The 22,517-nt window shown below is 33.2% G+C and overlaps 1 protein-coding gene across 2 annotated transcripts in view; it reads right to left on the bottom strand.

Moving 5' to 3' along the window:
- LOC128886937 (protein abrupt-like) overlaps positions 1–22,517 on the bottom strand; it is a 39,020-nt gene that overhangs the window by 5,948 nt on the left and 10,555 nt on the right. Inside the window, exons 7-9 of one of the 2 annotated variants that reach the window (XM_054142220.1) lie at positions 5,472–5,650; positions 4,198–4,417; positions 1,181–1,295 (exon numbers count right to left, since the gene is read on the bottom strand). In XM_054142220.1, coding sequence (XP_053998195.1) covers positions 1,181–1,295; positions 4,198–4,417; positions 5,472–5,650 — 514 coding nt within the window. Of the gene's footprint in view, positions 1–1,180; positions 1,296–4,197; positions 4,418–5,471; positions 5,651–9,938; positions 21,932–22,517 lie in introns of those variants that run through there. The other variant, XM_054142221.1, reaches the window with a different exon arrangement.

The following is a 22,517-nucleotide window of genomic DNA, read 5'->3' as shown; positions in this document are numbered from 1 at the left end:
CGATTGAAATTATTAACGATGTTAGTTCATATTAACACACTACTACCCACACAGGTTTAAAAGAATTCGTTGAGTTTTGCTAGGCTTGCTAGGTTCTTCATGAAACTCATAAAATGTTTTCTCAAGAGTACGTCATTGTAGGACATAGCCATAAGTATACAGGGTGTTAACAAATATGTGGGACATTTTTTCAGGATCAAGTCTTTATACCAGTACGAATCGAAAAGTCCTTTACAATTTTGCAATCTGAGGCTTTGTTGTTGAGATATAAGCGGTTGAAATTTACAGTCGCAGTCACATATGGACGGCACTCACACGCGAGAAAGACGCACCGACGCACGCTCACAATCAACTACGAATCAGCTGGTCGGCGGAATGACGCTAGTGAGTGTACAGGGTGTCCGAAAAATATTGTAACACATTGAAAGGGGTGGTTCGGGAGGTGATTTGAAACAACTTTTTCCTTAGCGAAAATGTTGTCCGAGGCTTCGTTGAGGAGATATTAACGGAAAACGTCGACCAATCAGAGCGCGCGTATACCGTTGGAGCAGCCGTGGTAACGAAGGCTACGAGCTAAGCGGCCGCGTCCAATGTCCTTCGATGCACGTCGAGTCGCTTGTTCGCGTACAAGCGCGGCCGCTTAGCACATAGCCTTCGCTACCGCGGCCGCTCCAACGGTATCCTCGCGCTCTGATTGGTCAGTGTATTCCGTTAATATCTCCTCAACGAAGCCTCGGACAACATTTTCGCTAAGGAAAAAGTTGTTTCAAATCACCTCCCGAACCACCCCTTTCAATGTGTTACAACATTTTTCGGACACCCTGTATATCGGTGCGTCTTTCTCGTGCGTGAGTGCCGTTCATGTGCTACCGCGTCGGAAGTTACAACTGCAAATTTTAATCATTTATATCTCAACAACGAAGCCTTAGATTGCAAAATGGTAAAGGACTTTTCGATGCGTACAGGCATGTAGACTTGATCCTGAAAAAATCTCCCACATATTTGTTAATATTCTGTATAGTTTCACCCTTGAAGTTCAATTTAAAGCAGCTAAAAATATATAATTGCCTACTGTTTTCGTTGCTCTACAAATCTGTTAAAATTCCTCGAAAATCGGGGAGGGAATTATTGGAGCGTAAGATAAAACTGAAATGAATAAATCGAAAATAGTATTACTCACCAAATGTATCTAATAGATTTCATCTTGAGTGCCGTCGAATTCTCCTTGCACTTGTAAGCCAACACCTGTTTCACGCTGCTCACGTCGACTGTGGGAAATCTCGATGTCACGTAAGCTTCAAATTACAATGAAAGATGCATTCTATTAGTTTGTTTATACCGTGCTTTAAATATACGATGAACCATTCGAATTGTAATATATGTCTATTACAGTGCGGGATCGCCCACCTAATGTTTATATTTATATTTAGAAATATATACGAGAATATGGAAAAAAAATGTATCTTATTGGGCTCTGCTCTACTTTCAAGAGTCGATTTGTATATTGATCTTTTATTTTCCAATTGACGTTTTTAACCATTGTTATTTTCGATATGTTTTCTGCATTCGCTCCTTCATCAACCACTCTTAGATTTTTTTAAATCAAACTGCAGAGAATAATAAATATGTAGAAATGCAAAATGCAATTAGTATATCATTAAACACACTCCGTACATCCTGATTTGTTTCTTGTTTATTTAAGTATTAGGTTGTCCAAAAATTTATTCATTTTGCTCCATTACTGTTACAACATGAATATCTATGAAATTTGATTGTCTATTTATATAAACACGACCACATAAAATAATTGAGTGCAACTCGCGAAAGAAACTTTCGGGACAATCTAATACTTGCATGGTGAAGAAAATGTTACGACCGGAACAAATTTGATTTTGCCGAGAGTGAAGATGGTGACTCTATAAACTGGAATTCCAATTCTTGTGGAACCTATTTTCGTTTCAAATAAATGTTTGGACGTTGCTGAGAGTTTCCATCGTTTTATTCTCGGATATCCTGTGTTTATCATGTTTGCTGATACACGTATTTGGCAATCCTATTCGATGCATTATTTAACCTTGGGTCCTCTTTGCATATTTCGTCAAATAATTAAATGTAATAATGTAAAGTTCATAGCAATAATGATTTGCATATCAAACGCAAATAGAAGCATCTGCATACTCTACTATTTATTAAGGCACTATTCATTGTTAAGTTTCAACACGTCGATTGTTAGGCTTTGTTAGTCGATCATTCTACCAGGTTCCACTTGTGCAGTTGCAACATGACGGAATAGAATGCATTTCAAGACAGTTGAATGAACAAAAGAACACGCATTTAATCTTCATCTTTTTTACCTACTCCTCCTACAAACTTTAAAGATTTACTAAATTTTATATTCTTCAGAGGGTTTCGATCTAACTATAACTGTTAGAGCATCTTTTCAGTTCTCATAATTGTTTTAATCAGAACCTTTATATCGTTACGTTATTTTATTGTAAGTGCCCGATAATATTACTATATGCACCTAATTCAATTTGTTTCTGCACGAGATATCTCCTTAAACAGCTTAATGTTATTTTAATATTTTTTATTATTTGGAGTTTGAGTCTAAACTAGTCAATCGATGACTTTATTTCACTATTTTATATTTTATTATCGTTATACTTCTAAGTAAAGTATATTTTGCTTGGGGAAACAAACAATCGCGACAAATTTAAATAAAACGACAATATTGGCGTAAATGTAGATTCGAGATATAAAGAAAATATTAACGAAGCAATATTTTCCTAATGCAGATTGTAACTGTAATTAAATGTAGAGTTTTGTGGAGGACAACTATAACAGTCCAATTGTAACGAAAGGGTTAAGGGTCGTAAGCATGCTAGAATCATACAAGAAATAGCGCACGAGAGTATTTATGAAAATCATCCATGGTAGTATGCAGTCTGGGTTTGCTCACCAACCCACTAGGAACCATGTGTGAAAATAGGCCTTGTTTAAATTAGGGTTTGCTTATCATCGATTTTATCAAAGACATACGGTTTCTTGTGAAATCGACCGAATGGTAACATTGTTCAAAGTTTTCTCGGAATACGGTTTTACTAGAACAATCAACACTCGACCAAAGTCACTTCATTAGATTGTTTACATCTCCTCTTGACGCTAATATACGTAGTTAGTCAATCGAGAACTTCCGATGTAGTTAATAGCGATCGAACTAATCCGTGGAACATTTGATCGATTTTGTGAGTTCAAAGCTTTACGCGTTAAATAATGTATACATTAAAATATGTTTCCACTTTAAAAAATTAATGTTTTCTTCGCTCTTCGCAACGAGTAACTTTTATACAAAAATCGTTTTGATAGCTTCATCCCCTTGTGGAATATTTAACTATCTCGCGTTAAATGAAACTCTTTGTTACATATATTAAGTACGTTCCCAAAGATTTTGTAATTAACGGTTACTCTATAATTAAATAAATAATACAATACAAAAAAAAAAGTATTTGAACAATTCGTGAGTCACTGCATAAGGAGTAGGATGTATCAAACATTTCTCAGTCGACTGAAATACCAAACTGTTTACATTTAAAAGATAATGAACTTAAATTACTTTCATAATGAATTACGCACAGCCAGTCCTAGAAGTATCGTACCCTTTATATCTAGTGAAGAAATTTTGTCTATAATAAATGATAGGATTGGTGTTCTCAAATAAATTTGCTCATTATGAATATGTACATGTGTAAAATTTATTCATGTACATATTTATAATGAAACATTTACTTCATGTTATTCATAAGTCGACTACGGATGTTAAAGCAAATTCATATGTTTGCATACACAGATGAAGAACAGATACATATAACTAAAGTATGTTTTGTCTTCTAAATGTTTATTTTGTATATATTTATGCATTTGTACACATCCTTGTATATTTACTCTTATCATAAATGCACAAACGTCCTCGGTCTATTTACAAGTATATACATCTACACGGACGAACTTTCCACATGAATATACTCATAATGAAAAATTGATTTTGGAAGTATCATTTAATTTATAAAAATTTCTCTAATAGACATAGAGGGTACGAATACTATTTATGGGATTGACTGTATAAGGATTGGCCTTTAAGACGATCTCAATAAATAAAATGAATTTTTATTTAATAGAAGTATGAATAGTTCTACTCACATATAATGGCCTGTACTTTGGCCTTATCTAACGCAGGTTTCACTGGTCTTTCGGTAGCAGTTCCTGCACGGCTCCATCGTTGCCCTGTGACCGAGCAGGTGGCCAGCTCGGTGGGGCTGAATAGAATTGCTGCTAGACCACGCGTCAATTTTCTGTAATCACTCCATTTCACAGCCCTCAGTTGTTCCTCGCAAACTGCTATTCCTTCTCCCAAGTGCACCTACCAATGACAAAACATGCGTCTCAAGTACGAGTACCAAAATAAGTCTTACGAAAGCTCATTAAGAAAGTAAACATTTGTTTTTCAAAAGGGTGCAGGACATAGGACACGAATTTCAATATTTCCTGATTTTTCTAATTCAATAGAATCAGAATACTTTGATTTAGTTTAAACATTCGTTGAAAAAGAACATAGAAAGAAAGAACAAAAATTGGACTAATTTAATAGCTGAATTATTCCTGTGTTCCTTGTACGCGACGATCTATGGCAGGAATCGAGAAACTTTTTTGGAAAGGGACAAATTGTTCGAATTTTACCCTCAGGGGCTGTAGCTATGTTTGATTGTAGCTTCAGTACGGGCTTAGCAATCCCGAGGTACCCGAGCTTCAGGGGGGACAGGGAGCACAAATGAATTTAAGTTTAAGGGGGGATTCGCCGAAAAATACAAAAAGTCCTCTTAGATAATTTAATATATTATTAAAAAATACTTGTAGTTTGAATTTTAAATAATTCAGTCAAAGCTACCATAATACATTCGCCGTAACTTTGTTAATTTAAAATATTATTAAATACAAAAATTCCGTTACATGTATTAAGAAACATTCTTTCGAATTCCTAAATCTTATTACCAGGAAATTTTCTGTTAATCCCCAAAACAAATCACAAACATGCACCTTTTTTTTTTTTGAACCACCCTAGATAGGCTTCATCCCTTAATTAATTATATGTAATAATAACTCTTTGCACTCGAGAGGTGACTCTAAGGCAGCACTAGGTTTAACGCATCGAATCAACCAGCAATAATGTTTGTTTAGGTTTAATTTCTTTGGGACTCGAAATGTCAATGAATGAGTGAGGCAAAGGTGACCTGATTCTTAAATTTCAAATTAGTGATCTCGTTTTCGAAGTCAATCTAACCGTAGCATTCGTGGCAATAGAATGCTAAGAAAGCATGTCGAGTTGCTGGCAGATACCAGAATAAAAGACCCCTAGTGGAAAGGGTTAATCCGCGGACATTGGAGTTGAATAAATATGAAAAATTATAGACATTTACCACCCCGTCTGAGGAGGACTCCTCGAATCCACGGAAGGCAGGCATCGCAGCAGGAGGTGTGGTTCTCATGTCTAAAGGTAGCCATTCACTCCTCGAGGGTGAGTTACTCTGCACGGATGGGGAACCATGTTTTCCACCCTTCGTTCCAAGTCGCGGCCTGCCGCGACGTACTCTTCGACCTGAACAAGTAGTTTCATGCGATATATGTTACGGTAATTTAGCACTCTCTTCTCAGACATTCTACCTTCATAAACATTCATTGATTCTTTCATCGAATAATAAAAATTGATCAACTAGCAGAGTTTTGTTCAATTTTTATTTCAGCGCGTGTTTGCGTAGTTCGTATCATATCATAAATATTATTTAATATTAAGAACTATCAGATATAAATATCTCGAGTAACAGACGAATTTAGCGAGACGATACATGAATTTAATTCAATAATTTATTCAACTTCCGTGTAGTTTCACAGTCAAAGAGCGAAAGAAAGAGAAAGGGGTCAGAAAGAGAAGAACGATCTTCAGTAATGACACTGGCCAACAGTAAATATGTAATCTTTGTTTAAGTAATAAATTCTAGGCTTGTTATGATCCTAATTATGAAGATAAAAATTCGATAAATATAGTAACTCTACTTTTTCTGATACAGGGACTGAGAGTGGAAATGTAGTAGTACCTAAAGAAGGAAACTTTCGCCTACTTTTACATTTTCTAGCAGACGGTCATTTGCTTCGTCGTTTTTTACAACGATATATACTATGTGTTTCGTTCGAAATATTCAAGTACAGGACCAGCTATGAAACATACCTGAGCGAGTCATGACCTGACGATTGTTGTTTTGGACAATTTTCTAACTCGCTGCTAACGAGTTCTCTAATACTCGTGTCAAAGTTTTCCAAAAGGCAGAACACTTATTTTATTACTGTTGAAATTATAGCAAATACTTTAGAAATGTAACGCGCAGAACATATTTTTTATAGATTGAGTTTATTTAGTTTCTTTCATTTCTACGAAGGTCATTCAATGTAACATAAAACGCTAATTAGATAAAGAATGTACTACATATCGACTTGGTAAGTTACTCTAACAAGCAAAAAGCGACGAAAGTATCGGTTTTTAATTTTGTTAACAATGACGCCCCAATGCTAATAATCTGAACAAAAATTAACAGTGATATCTATTACTGCAAAAATATAATTATAGCATCCTTGAAAGTTTTCACCTTTCTTTCGTGTTTTACTATTTTTTAATCAAAAAAATCTGAAAATATTCCATAATGTACATCTTCTTATCCGAAATGTCTCCGATTTTTTGTGTTCAAAATTTGTCGTTTGATAGTACTGGAATATCTCCTCCCCAATTAAAAGCCATTCAAGATACAGACTTGAAATCTGCCACGTATTATTTTTTTCTCTCAATAAGCTATCGAATTTGTTTTAGGGGCCACTTTCGAGTCCCTCATTCGTCTAAATTTCTAATTAATCTCACACGTGATGAATCGACTCTTAAGAGTAATAAACTACTCTTTCCTTAACGTAGAATTGATGAAAATATGAAACATGAAATAAGAATATCGAGGTTGATGTACAAATCTGAATACTTTTATTCACTGATATCTTCGCGCTGACAATTAAAGAGTCGCATACAATTAACATAAATCAGAACATTGATATCGATACACCGATCGAAGAACAGTGGAAACTGTTGTAAACAAACGCGTATCGGCACGTGTACTCGTTATCAATGTCCCAACCTCGGTAGTTACCTATATTTAAATATCTATCGTTAATTTCTCGAAACACCCTTTATTTCGCCAAGAAAAGTGTTTCTCTAAGTCTTGTTTATATGTATATTTCACAAGGGAGTCCGAACTGGTAGAAAATTGGAACGGAAACGAAAACCACTTAATATCAGACTTACACAGACACTTAACCGATAAGTTTGTTAACGCTAGTTTAGTCTCCCAACTAAGTAGCCTGCTCTTCAATTAATTAATTGTCGAATAATGCTTTACGCGCAAGCAGTAATTCTTTCTATGAGAACCGATTACAAATGCTTGACTTTCGAGGCGTCTTTCTATTCGATTTGAGACCAACTGGCAAGTAATTTCATTTTCCTTTCGATAATCTCAAGGTAGTAAGATTCGAAATGAGTCGACATTCGTAAGTTAAATCGGACAGTTGTTTTTCATACGGTAAAAGTAATCACATCGATAGATAAAATTCAATCGAAACTAATTTACGTATTATTCGTTATTTCTGTGCCGTGAAAACCATTTTAGTACGACTTAACGTGACAACAAAATCTTAAGGAGTTAGCACACTTTAAAACTATGAAATAATCGAATGTTTGCTTTAAACATTTACTTATTTCTTAAAAGACCGTAAGCAAAAAAAAATATTTTGATGTACTTTAAGATTTGTGTAATAAATGCATTTCACCAGATTTCTTCCAAGTTCTACCATAACCGAGAAGTAAAATGACAAAACGAGGCGATGCTTCAGGGTGTCAAAGTGGCCTAACCCTCGTAGTATAATACGATTCCTTTCACTTAGATTTAAATTTAAAAGAATTATAATTTGACGAAGGATCTCAATATCACGAAATACATTATAATGATATAAAAAATGATACCACCTTGACTAAACAGTTATGTCAAAGACGATTGCTATTCTTTTCATAACATCAAGCAATGTTATCTATGGAAGAGTACTTTAGGTATGTAGCGATAATACGAATCGGAGTATCAGAAAAATATTTTACACTAAATTCATCGACGTCTTTGACATTTAAAAATATCCGTACGTATTATTACAAAATACAAAAATCCTACTGGGCTTCTCATTAAATCCAACATAAAATATTTTCTCATAAAGTAGGAAGACTTACGACAATTTGAATGATAACGATGAGAACTCTCGTTCCAAGAATAAGTCATCCAGAGTGAGCTCATATTTTTGAAAGAAAAAAAAAAAAAAAAAAAAAAAATTAGAATTGGAAAAATTTCACAACGATTCACCTCTTAATAAAAAATTTTCATTTCGATGTTCAGAGTGATTTTAAGTTTTGCGAACACGATACGTACTTAGAAATGTCACAAATCGAATAAAAAAACACGGCCATTTATTCTTACAATTTTTAGCTTAAACAGTAAAAACGAAGAACCGAACAAAAATAGGAACTTAAAATAATACGAAATATTTAAACATTCTATTATCGTGACTGGATATTCGCAAACAACTAAAATTTTTGCAGCGTAAATCCGATTAAATAACCATTCCTTATTGAATTGTTTATTTAAATATTGCTGTCAATACACCTTCTTAATAAATGGATTAACCAATAAAGCGATTAATAAGTTAGATAAGCAATTTAATAAGCGACCGGAAAAGGAACTCTATCGAAAAACCTTTTAACCATTTTGCAGTCCTAATGTTTAACTAAGAAGTTGTATCATACATTCATCGACGGTTCGTGGATAGTTTAAATGCTTATCTTAATAATAAATGATAACTTCTGTAAGAATGAAGCCAAACTGACTAAGTTAACAACAATTAATCAGTGGTTTCTCATGCATTCCTATTTTCATTTTTGTTTACGACCACTGCTTAATCATTTACTTTGAAGAATCATCTATAAAAATGTCTTCACGCAAATCAATGTAAAGTACCATAGAAGACTGCAAAATGTTTACAATGTTCTCTTCCGTGGTTTCATTGCGAATATCAGCCTGTACAGATAATTGCACATTTTAATTACCTATTCGATTATTTATCGATCCACCCGTTTTACATGTTCGGAACCAAATCACATGTAAACGGGTAAAGGTAATTTGATATCTTGAAAAAAATAATTTACCAATCTAATTTGATACTTATTCACTATTTATTAGTATTTATCACACACATTCGAACCAAATTCATCTGAAACTAATTTACCTGAAATCGTTGAAAAAAATTACATTCGAAACGAAAAAACTCGTTCCACTTTTTAACTAAAATACTAGAAAATCACATAATTAGTTAGTTTGCTTCAAGTTTCATTCTAAACGATTCCTTAAAACTGAAACGTTCATTCGGAGAAGAAAATTGCAATTATCTGTTCAGAAATTCTCGTAATTGTAAGTACAAAAGCTTATTTTCATTTCTTATCGTAGACATTAGTATTCTTTCACGTAGCGATAATTAGAACAGAAAAAAGTAAACGATTATTCAGTCGTTTGTGTGAATAATTATGAAATATTATTATTATTATGGTGTGTATGTATGAATGTATGTGTGTGTATGCTATGCACTTAGGACAGTATACAATAATATGCCCTACTAAATAAATTTACTTAGATTAAAGCAAGATAAATTTCTACGTCAGAAGAGAGAAAATTCGAAGAAAATACACTCGGTGTTTTTCCTTCTACACATATACATGCAAACTTTTGAGAAAATATGTCGAAAATTTCAATTCCGATTCCTTCTTTTTCTCTTGTTAATTTTATTCATTCTTCGTAGAAATTTTAGAAATACTCTTTTAATATAAACTTGAGCGCCTTATGTATGGACTTCTTTATTTTGCGCAACTACAGGAAAATTAACTTCGTAGATTTTTTGCAAAAAAGACGTCCGTAAAGTGTCCCAGACTTCGAATTTTCACTTTTTTAAAAATATCCCTCCAACTAATTCTCGTACAAAGAATTTCTACGCTATGCTTCAAGTTTTTTTTTTTTATTTTTTTTTGGTATTATTATTATTATTAGTTTGCGTTTATTGCGGCTGAAATTCCGAAAATATCCTACGAGATTATTCTCAGCAATTATCAAGTAAACACGTTCACGTATGCTTCGAAATATCTTTTTATCTTGCAAAAAACCTAGAAGTCTGGTTTACCTCCGAGCCCTCGGTAAAAATTCTACAATCTAATTCTTATGATTTTTCTATAAAAATTTTTGAATCTATCATTTGTAATCCGTTGCAAATATTTTGAGGTATAATATTTACTATAACTCGCTTGAAACTGAATGTTCGGTATACATCGGATATTTGTTTTTTTTTTTTTTTTGTTCTTTTGCAAGAAACAGTTCAATCCTAATCTTCTTCAGACTCTCTGCAAAAGTTCTAAGTTGCAATGTTCTCACTGTTTCGCAAAACATAACACGTTGGAATGCAAAGCTGGTGAATTTTGAAAAACATTTTACTTTATTTCTTTCCAGATACCCTGGCACCTCGTATCGTTGCCTTATCAACGTGTTTAAGTATACCTTTTTTCATGTTCTCACGAAAATTGTACTTCCCCCTCTTTAGCTCTTGTTTACATTCAGAGATCAATATTTTGTTTGTTCGTTAATAACTGCAATTGTGTTTGGAATACTTTTGCATACATTCGTAGTTCAAAAATTTCTCGTTTTCCTTTTCTTCGAAAATTCGTGGAACTTTCTATTTATACGCTTCTGCAAAAAATTCTGAAGAACAATAGCTTCTATTTATTCACAAGATTTTTTATTTCAATATCCACAATTACTCCGCGAAGGTTTCAAGATTTATCCATATTTTATTTTTTTTATTTTTAGAGATTTAAAAATCTTATGAATACAATAATCCCAAATCGTTGCAAAAATGTCTGCAACGGTACGTTTCCTATTGCTTTCCCTCTGCGCGGATTTAATTCAATTCGTTCAATTGGCCATAAAAATGTCTGGAGTTTAATCTTCCGAATTCTTTGCGAAAAATACTGAAGAATAATGGTATCCATTTTTTGCAAAACTTTTTGTTCCGTCAAACATGTACAATAAAAATTTTGTCGCGAAATTTGCCAAGTTGTAGTTCCGGTTTTAATTTGAATTTCGTGCGCGCGTTCGTTTGCAAAAAAGGATTTCCCAAAATAGATTTGCAAAAAGTATTGCATTATATCACCTTGGATTCTCGTTCGGTGAATTGTTTATCACTGAAATTAACAACCGGGATCTTATTTAACGCAGAAAGCTATAATTTACAGCTCGATAATTTTTCATTATTTCAAGATAAACATTAATCGATAAATATCTTATTAGTAGTGCTTACTTTATGCTAAAGTAGTTCTTATTCATTTCTTAAACGATACGCAAGTTGAAAATTCGCCGAAAATAAATAAACACCACGCCGAGAATGATAACCGAGGAGAAACAATATTTACATGTTTACCTTGAATTTATTCGTAAAGCTTGTCGAAATCATAGCAAAGAGCGTAGACGTCGAACCGAAATTTGTTAACGTTAATTCCAAGCCTTGAGTACTAATACTGTCAATAACAATGTATATTTAAATTAATAATCACAGGTGTCCCACTTCTATCTTTCCACGCGATTGTCATCAAACCTTCGATTCTATTTCGAGTAAATATGCTGTTGGCCTATATTTCGTTCCAAATTTAGGCGATTTCAGATTCCACCGATGCTATTTTTTCTTTGCTTTCTGGTTACCTAAATGTTATTTAAAGACATCCCACAAATTTGATTTTCTCTTGTTGCATTTTCTCGGAGTTTTAAGTATAGAGAAAATATATCGAACGTGTTCCAGTTCAAAAAACCGTGCAAATCAACAAGAATCTGTTTTCCTGTTTACCATTTTATACCGTAATAAATTTCTATGCAAAGGTGATCGTGTTATATGCAACTTAAAAATATCGTAGTCTTTTTCGTGAATGTATGCTTCATTTAGACCGTTACATAAATTATGGAGAGGAAGCAAATTCGAACTATCGTTTCATAAGAGTTCAGGCTGAACAGTAAAACATCGAAAAAATCTCGTAAAATCAACGATGCTTTTAACCCAAGTTTTTTTTTGTAAACTTATGGTGTAATTTACTCCTTCCAAAACCCCGTAATTTATGCAATTTGAATAAACAAATCTATTTCACGTTGGCAAGAATGTGTTGATTCCAGTCATTCTTATTCTGATTAATGAAGTTTGATTTTAGAAGTGCCAACAAATTTCTCCCTCGAAATAGAGCAAGTTTGAAGATGGTCGCGTGGAAAGACCCAAATGAGACTTGAATTTATACAAGGTGTTCAGAAACACGCGAAGCAGTTTCCTCAGGTTTCATTTCTCATAAACAAGGAAATAGTCATCTACCACTTTTCAATCTGAGATCTTCGTTACTATATCAGTAGTTAAGATACAATTGCAACCTTTGGCCTGTAAATTAACAGAGTAAATTACCTGGCCATTAGATTGAGACTAAGTTGGGACCATCATGTTGTCTCAACTCGGTGGACAAAGGAATTGAAATTCAATCTGCTCTTGCCACTCTCCCCAAATTTTATTTTGGGTAAAAGAGTATGAAATAGTAGAGATCTCTGAGAAATGGTCAAAGCCAGCTTTTGCAACCTGATATACTGTCTGTCAAAATGACGGGGAATCACTTCGTCTCAACCCGAGGGACGTTACTGTATTACTAGAAATGATCACAAATGTGGAAAACAGACTTTTGATTAGTATTGCCATGAGTTATCCTGACGAAAGGTCGCACATGTCTGAGCCCTGTTAATTTGAACACCTTGTATGTACATGTAGAAACAACCATTATCTTATGAAATATTTCCTCTACCTTTGGTATTTAAAAAAAAAAAAAAAATGTTTTCTACAGTGTTGCATGATTTCGCTAAGAGTAACGTACACTAACACTATTTTAAAAGACAGTAATCCAAAATAATTGTCAGAACAGAAATCGTTCGGATTGTCGTGTGTGTTACGTGCACTAATAAATAGGGTAATTAAATTGTTTTGTCTGAAGTGTACAATAATCCAAATGATATTGACTGAAAAGAGAATATTTTCATGTTATAAAGTTTTAAATAATGAAAACTAAAGTATACGTATATAACAATATTCTTGAAGGGTTCGATGTTTTCCTACACAACATTATAACATTTTTTTGAAAATATAACATCTAGAATTTAAGGTAATTTAAAATAATAAATTGTGAATATAAATTCATATTGATAGTAAATATCTCTTAATTTTCGTAATTAGATCTTCAATGTTTAATAATGTAAATGTTTATGAACACACGATGTAGAAAACACTGTCGTCTGTGCGTGTAAACATCTTCCACCTTGATAGATTTATCAAAATTTACAATATACAACACTGTAAAACAATGTTTTTCTTTTTTTAACACCACTGGATGTAAAGTAAACATCATACGATAATGGTATACAGGACACATGGTATATATCACTCAATAGATGAGCAATAATCCAATTTTTTAACATAAAACAAATTTCGTCAGCATTTTTCATCTCTTATTAATTGATACATTTCGTCACAATAATACGTACGTACGCTGTCAAATGAATTAAAAGTTATTCGACATGAAACAATTTAATTTAAAAAAGAACTTTAAAGCGGAACATTTCGCGAAAGAATTTCACCGCTGCAATCCAATTAATAATCCAATTATACATTATCAATTAACGCGACATTAGTGTACTGATACCTTTAAGTATACGATTAATATCTAATTGCTCATCGATCACTTCGGCAATGAATAGACTGATAAGTTATACTTTAAGGCTTTAGTTTTCAGTATTTCAGTTTCAGTTGTTGCGCAAAGCTATCGTAAAAATTGTACATAATCGAAGCGTAAATTCGGCGTACACAACGAAACTGATAAACGATCACATTCATAATTAAAACCACTCAGCTATTGTTCTAAGTTAAACGCTAATCTAATGGTTCGCACTTCGAACTGTGAACGAAAGAAGAATTTTTAATTTTATATGAAACTGCATTAATACGTTTCACGTACAAGTCTAGCAAGAAGTATAAGATAGCAGGAAATTACGTGAAAATTACATGTAACCCTATGGAGTTTTAATACTGATGAACTAACTACACTTACACTCGGGACATTGCACTATCGATTACTGTATAACTGGTGGAGCAAATCTAGCGATCTAAATCAGACACGAGCGATCCGTCGAGACAATCTTGTTGGATACCGGGTATCAATTGTTTTTCACTATAGGAAAACGATCTACAATTATTTTCTCAAAAAACTTTGAGTCTTTGTCTTGTTAAAAAAAGATTTTTTTCTTAAAGAATTACGTGGCGATACTGCTTCCTGTCTCATAAACTGTACAAGTCAAGGTCTACTATCTTGGTAACCTACAGTTTTTACATGATCGCTATATTTGTCACACGCACACTATACCTTTACAGTTATAAAAATCACTATTAAAAAATATAGTGAAATACTGGTCGTTTGTGTACCCTATCAAGTAGAAAATTCCTTAGACACAAGAATGATGTCAGACATAGGTGTTAGAAGAAAGAGAAGAGAAGAGAAGAGAAGAGAAGAGAAGAGAAGAGAAGAGAAGAGAAGAGAGAGAGAGAGAGAAAGCTAAACAAGAGGTTAACTTGTATTATAATTTGCGAATTCTTCGGTCGTAATTTCAGTAAAGTACATTTCAAAATATACTTTTCTTCATCTAACGGATTTTTATCCTTTCGTTTAGTATCACGTTAAACGTCACGTAAAAAATATTAAAGTTAATTTTCTTTTCTGCACGCGGTGTCAAGAAATAAAAGAAAAATGTTTAGTCAAATATAATCACAATTGGTTTATTCCTCAAGAAGAAACAAAATCGAAATTAACCCTTTGCACTCTTAAGACTAACGATACAATTCAGATAGTCAACAAAGTTAATTTATATATGCTTATGTTCGATAAATAAATATTTTAAGCTTAAAGAAGACGAAATTATACAATTTAACAGATTGGCAAAACTTTTTTCATGGCCATTACGTAACTAAGAATTCTAAGGAGAAAAACTCCTTGAAATTAATTACCAATGTATAATTGTTTGAAGCGCAAAGGGTTAATACATAACCAGCTGACAAATTTTGTCTTTTTTGCCAGCACAGAAAAATGTTTGAATTTTCTGAACATGACCATCGCTGCTTTTAAATGTTGAAAAAAATGTTCACCGGCAGTGAAACATTTACGAATTAATAAACATAAACGTGATTAGATTAATTTATCGTTAAAAAATAACAGCACGTATGTACTGTATATTCCTCTCGCGTTTCACGCAACTCTCTGAAAGTTGTTGAAACTTATCAAAGTGTTTAGCAAAACTTTCATCTGACTAGATTTCATTCTTATGAGTAATAATAAAATCTAGTTTCCATTTCTTCGAAATGAAACAAAAAGAAACTAAAATGTTCCGAACGAGAAACCAACTCCCTCTTTCGATTACCTCTAATTCTAATTCTATAATTAATTACTAGCACTCGAGTACACGAATCGCTGTAATGTACAATATATACAACAAATAAAACAAATGCACTTCCCTTGAAAAAAAGAAAGAGGAAAACAATATGAAATCTACAATTTTAATCGAAAAATTCGTTCAAATGCATCTTAAAGATAAATTTGAATAATTATGCCATATGCGCTGAATAAATAACAATTAGAATGAATCGATCGATGAATAATGGGAATGTTAATATCCGTAGCTACTCGTCGAATATTTGTTCTTATGCTTTCGTTTCTCTGATTAATTAAAAAGAAGATAGTTGAATCGAAAATTAGAAAGTTTATGGCTTTCAAATCGAAACCTTCTACATCTTGTTGCATTAGTTCACCTCAGTCGTAAAAGTGTTCCAACCCAGACAATTCTTTTGTTTATCGACTTTCCTCTTTAATCTTGCGATTAAAAGGTTTAAATATATTTTTAAAAGTTTTCAAATTGTCTAACTCTCGACTGCAATTTCCAGTGCTGCGACTTTCTAATGTCGAATCCATTGTTTAGTCTAAGTTAGACGAGAGTCTGTCACTCTGAAAACACATAGCAATCGCTGACAAACGTTCCTCTAACTCGCGCATAACTCGAGCCTTATTTCTCATTAGCACTCTCCAATCTTGTTTCCAAGTAATCGTTTTCCAAGTTTATCGTATAAACTCGAGAAAGCGTTTTAACTTTCCAATTTTCAAATCGGCTACCGATTAAACGGAACCAAAACAAAACAAAACAAAAAAAAAAAAATTAAAAATCCTGCGAAAAGGTGACTTTATCCCTTAACACGAATGTTTTCTAAACACTGAATTTGTAACTTTTTACTCTTGCTGTTAATCAGATGATTATTCGGCGGTTTCGGCTGGAAAATTGGAAAAACTGTGTTTTCTGTTTAAATATTTGAATGAATCAACTAATCGGCTGATCGGTATATCACTCTTAATGCCCAGCGAAAGATTGCAAGTTAGAAAAGAAAAAATGATTCCCTGTAATTGTCTGCCTCGTTTCGATTAGTTCGGTTTTGAATCGCAGTTATTGCGTTCGTTTGCTTTGTCCCATTTTTATTTGTCTACATTTGCGGCTCGCTGTTTGATTGTGGTTTATATGTAAGTGAGATATATGTATATGTATATGAATGTCGGTCTAAGGATCCACTCGATCGATGACGTATTAAATTTAAAATTATGCAGTATACAAATAAGAATGATAGAAAACATCTGTAAAGTTAAACCATAGTTGGGTACTTCTAAACAATAAGGTTCAAATTTTAACCAATAATTTGCTTGAATCAAAAGACACGTATAATTACTTAAAAAAAAAAAAAAATAAAAAATAAACATTACTATTAATCAATAAAATCCACCTAAAATTAACAACTTGTAATTGTTAATTTCAGATAACCCCTATTAATTTTTAATACTAGTCTTATTATTTATTATTATCTTACTTTATTACTAGGTAACATTAATAACGAAAATTAAGTTCAAATTTATCATTCATGATATTTCAATGTTTCTCTAACTTTCAACGAAAAGAATACAATTTTCTGCTCGAATCTTTTGTACAAATTGTACCATGAAACCCAAGAAAAATTCATTCCATTTTAAATGTTAGAAATATTAAGTACCATATGTTTTGAAATACTCGTACATTAAAAATTGAACCCTTATTCTTGTATCTGTACTAACTGATATTAACGAATTAATTGCAACTTCAATGAAACTAAAACGAAGAAATGTGTAAGTGAAAATAAAAGTTACACACTGAAATCGAGAGAAAATCCATAGACCGAGATTTGCAACAGGCTGTCTGTACAACAATCTTAATAACATGATATGCAACATTTATATTCTAATCTTAGATTCAGTAAAAACTATGCGCTGGGCACGAAGCTCTCTGTTTCACGTGTTGAAAAAAAGAATCGAAAAATCCTCGGAAAACCTTACGTAACGATCAAACGAAAACCTGTTCACGTACGAGACGAAAAAATTGGTATTAGTTTGTTTTTTCCCCATCTCTTTCGTGATCAATGCGTGTAGCTTTTTTCATTCAAATTTGATTAGTCACAGTCGTTGCGACCCCGGCACTGTTGTAAAACGGTATGTAAATATACTTATTATAATAATATATAGCTGCATCTGTGATTTGATTGTAAATCGTGAGGTAACGAGCCTGTGTGAAGGGCGCGATTAAATCGAGAAACATTTCGATAATTCCTGAGTACAGAGCCTATACAAAAATGTTCAATCATTTTTAAACTATACGAATAATGACGTCATTCGGTTACAATCACGTAAACGATTCGTATACATTCATACTTGGCGGGAAATTACTAAATAGTTAAGTTAAAATTGCAAGTTCAGAAAATAATTAACGAATAAATCGATACTCGATCAATTTACAAATACTAAGTGAAACGAAACTTTTAATATTAATTCAAAATAACCTGGGTTTATTGTGAGAACAATAATTATTTGAATGTGTGTTAAATTATTGAGAAACCTAGGCTCTGTACACGGCGAAAAATTTGTCGAGTCTATCGCGCTCACAGAACTATTGTCATCTGTAAAATATAATATAAAAGATCCTGAGTTGTACTGTGTGGTACTATGGCTATGGAGTTCGGCAATGTCTGAGATGGCTCTATCTTTTCCCTTCGTACTTTCAAATAAATAGAAATAATTTGCATCGGAAGCTTTTGTTGGAAATAAAAATGTCAAGTGATTCCTAATTTTACGTACGATTGTTGTACGTAACAATATTGTACAGTTGTCAGTTATCATTGTAGAATATGTAAGATACTGATGAACAAAGTTTAATTCGCGTATAAAAATTGATGCGACCTACGGTACGTAGCCACTTTTGCAACATGTGATCCAATGTTAACCAGTACCTTAAAATATTGCTATATTGTGCGCGTAAAAAGTATTCTCAAAAACCGAAGTATCTTCAACATAGGAATACCTTAATAATGGATTACTGTAGGTCTAATAAAATATCTAATAATCTGTTGAAAAATATCAAAACTCTAAGGAAATTAATAAAAAGAAAAAAGAAGAACAATGGAAAGGTAACAAAGACTTTCGTTTAATTAAGAATAAGCGAATCCGTTCTAGAACAAATTCATTAGAATTTGAAAGAAACTGATATAAGTAATACCTTTACGATACTTAACAATAAATCATGTTTATAAAATGTAAATGGAATGAACAGCGATGTTTAATAAACTTAAACAAATTAGAATAATGATGACAATGTCTATAATAAATTCTTTCCTCGAAAGGAGAATGAATAAACTAAAAATACTTTCGAAATGAATGCCATTAAAAGCAAATTTGTCATTGGCAAATTAAAAACTTAACAGTGAAGACAGAAACAAAGTAAAGTAATATTGACGGTAACAGGAAAATATAAAACGATTACGTAAAGAAAAAGAAAAAAATGAAAATGAAAATCCGTTAAGGAACGAAAGATCGAATTAACGTACCGAAGTTAAGAAAAGATTATTAATTCAGCTCTATAATATCACATTAGAGCATTGTCAAAGAGTTAGTAAGAAAAGCCACCTCGGACACGAGCCTCTTATAATATATTAAGGTCAATCTGCTGTATCACGGTGGTTTCCCATCGATAACTGTCAATAATAAATCCTCTGTAAATCTGTTTGAGCTGTAAAATCGGTTGGCTGTCTATCGCACCGTTAAACTGCTACGTGGTGAAAAATATATTATAATATGTTCGTACGTCATCCTGGGAGTTTCTGTGCGTGTCACCCAGTCGTGTGACGTAATCAATAAAGTAAATATAATCCTCTGTAAGAATATAATATCGTTGTAAATATCTGTAGTTTATATAACACTGTATAGCATCAAATAAAACAACAAGTTATCCTGGCTCGCGGAATAATCAGTACGAGATGGGATGGCTGCTCCACTTGCGGTAATTGTTTGTAGTTTCTTTCATTTTGTTTTGTTTGTTTGTTTGTTTGTTTGTTTGTTTGTTTAAGAAATACTCTCGCTTTTCCTTATGACGACGAATAGGCACGGCACCTTTTGCGAGTTGTCCTTCAAGAACTTTCATTTTATCGGTTATCGTGGCACGCCGCAAAGAGATTGACTTTTCTAGTAAAGTGCTGGATGGATTTCCAACTAAAATTATACCGTCGCGTTAACAAAGATCTGTTGATTTTGTTACCATGCTTTAAATTTGTTGACAAATTAAATATTACAACTGATCCTTAAAACTTTTATCTTCGATTTAGGTGAATGTAAATTTCTAAAAACACAACAACCTTTTGCAAACTCTGATAGAACTGAGACATAATTACTTCCCAGATTGTAAGAATGTAAACAACTTACACTTTTTTAACGATTCCGACGTAATAAAAATATAGACAAAGAGTTTGTCCGCACTTGAATAAAATTGTAATTAAAAACGCAACAAGAAGAAACATATTGTCTTACGTTGTCTTGAACGATACTCTAAAAGACATAAAACTATACAGAGAGTGAAAAAAGTAAGTGTCATTTAGGTGATGAAAGCAATGCGAATATTTTAAGTAAATGACAAGCATTTAGGGGATGGTACCGTATTAACAGTCATCCTTCCAATAATTATCGATATAAAATGTTAAAAATTGTAACTACTATTATGTAATTTATGACGTTCAATTGAGTGATGTCTGATTGCTCACTATTTTAAATCATTTTATGTCTTCTTTAGAAGTATTTATTCTCACTAATCACTTATGCTTTGTGCTGAACATGAACATCCTGAGAAAATCAAACGTACAATGGCGATTTCCATTTGTACTTTCGTTTATATATTCTCAGAGAAGTATCGAGCAAATAAAAATATGGATTCTGTAAGTCGGTCCCTTGTCCAAATTTATTTTAAAACAACGGACACAGTTTTTTTTTTTTCAAATTAATTTTTAAACCGTCCAATTCAGCATTATAAATTACACATCAATTTTCAAAATTTTATCCGAATAACTATCGGTATTTGTCGCAGTAGCAACCCTCTGTACGCTCGTCACACTACTTAACATTAAATTGATACAAAAATAATCTCTGTATTGTTCAAGTTTACTATTTCATATTGAAATGAATTTGTATATAAATGTAATCATGTTACACACCATTTGAAAGCACAGATCCTGCTATAGATTTTGATAACAAATGTTATGTGTTGTTCATGATTTCTTCTAACGATTCCGATTATTCTGATCTGGGTTAGATCTGAGGTTTAGCAATTTCAAAGCTAATAGGTAAAAAACGAAATTATTTCAGCATCAACCGAATCAAAACTTGCATTGGTCCTCTCTTTCATCACCTAAACTTAGTCTTTCCATACTCCGTATATTAATTTGCAATAGCAACGTGAGAAAAAGTCTCAGAAATAAAATAAAACAACTTACTCAACGTTCGATAGAAATAAAATTTGCAAATTCTGCAAAAACGATATACAACATAAAGGACGCGTTCGTAACATAATTAATAGAGTAACCGAATGTTTGTTTAGCCAAGAATTTCATGAAATTCTTATTATCCATCGCAGCACAAACTCGGTCAATCTCTTCGCTGCGTCTCGGTCTTTCGTTGAAAAACCGCGCTGAACCCCCGTTCGGAGTTTATGACTGCCAGAAATTGCTGGTATTAATCCTACTCAACCAAAAAACTATCACAAATGGGCCGAAAAAACTAAGGCGCATTAGTGGTATGTTGCATCAAATTGCATCACACTGCTCTGAAAGTGCTTTGATTCGACACTGGTCTGGTTGACCTCGTAACCACCGTCTTGGAATGATCTCGACTTGTTCTCCAGAGTCACCGCGGTTGTGCCCTCCTCCGTTGGTACTCTGGGCGCAGGAAATGATTTGACATTATCTGTTTGTTGTGTCTGGATTTGTAGATGCGTCTGCGCTCCAGTTTGCTGTTGTGCTTTCGGTTGCTGATGTTGGTAGATTTCTTCCTGACGATGTCTGTCCGCGACGTTGAGCTCGTGGAAGCTGACCAGGTGTCGCTTCAGGTAGAGCTTGGTCTTGAATGGCTTGTTACAAAGGGGGCATGTGACACTCTGAGGGTTGTGGATCAGGCGCATGTGCTGACGCAGGTTCGACAAGTTACTGTACATGCGGTTGCAGACAGGACAGGGGCGTGGGTCCAGCGAGTGCAGTTTGCGTAGGTCAGCTGCAACACACACACAACTTGCTCTAACCCGGTAGAGGCAGCACGGAGAAGGGAGTTAATCTTTTTTTCGTTTGTTTTGCTGAATGGATTTATGGATGGTGTCTCCGATTTGCCAGCCACCACCGGACAGCAACAACCAGCTGAGAAACCCTAGTTGCACGATTGTTGTACGCTCTATCTAGCTTAGCAATGGGATCACTTCTTCGATCGAAATACTCTAGTTAATCAAGGATTGATATTCAACATATGCTTGCTTCGATTTTAATCGATAGAAATCACGATCCATCGGATACAATATATTACTTTATGAAAATTGCTCCAACATTAAAAATATATATTTCATACATTTTGCAATACTTACGAACTCGACTTTTAACGTTATTTAACAATAATAGTACAACGAAATTTCGTTTATTATTATCCGAATTCAGTTTGTGATAACTCAAAGAATTTCTCCATGATTTCAACCTAAGAAGTTATTTACATCTGATCATTGTAACGTTGAATTTGTTATAAAAATATTCAAATTACTATCATTATACAGTTTTCTCGATATTTAATGAGTTTTCAATACGATAGATTATTT

The sequence above is a fragment of the Hylaeus anthracinus genome, unplaced genomic scaffold, assembly GCF_026225885.1.
Source record: "Hylaeus anthracinus isolate JK02 unplaced genomic scaffold, UHH_iyHylAnth1.0_haploid 11985, whole genome shotgun sequence".
Taxonomy (NCBI): Eukaryota; Metazoa; Arthropoda; class Insecta; order Hymenoptera; family Colletidae; genus Hylaeus; species Hylaeus anthracinus.
The sequence above is the reverse complement of the archived record's forward strand: the minus strand, read 5'-3'. Positions and strand labels throughout refer to the sequence as shown.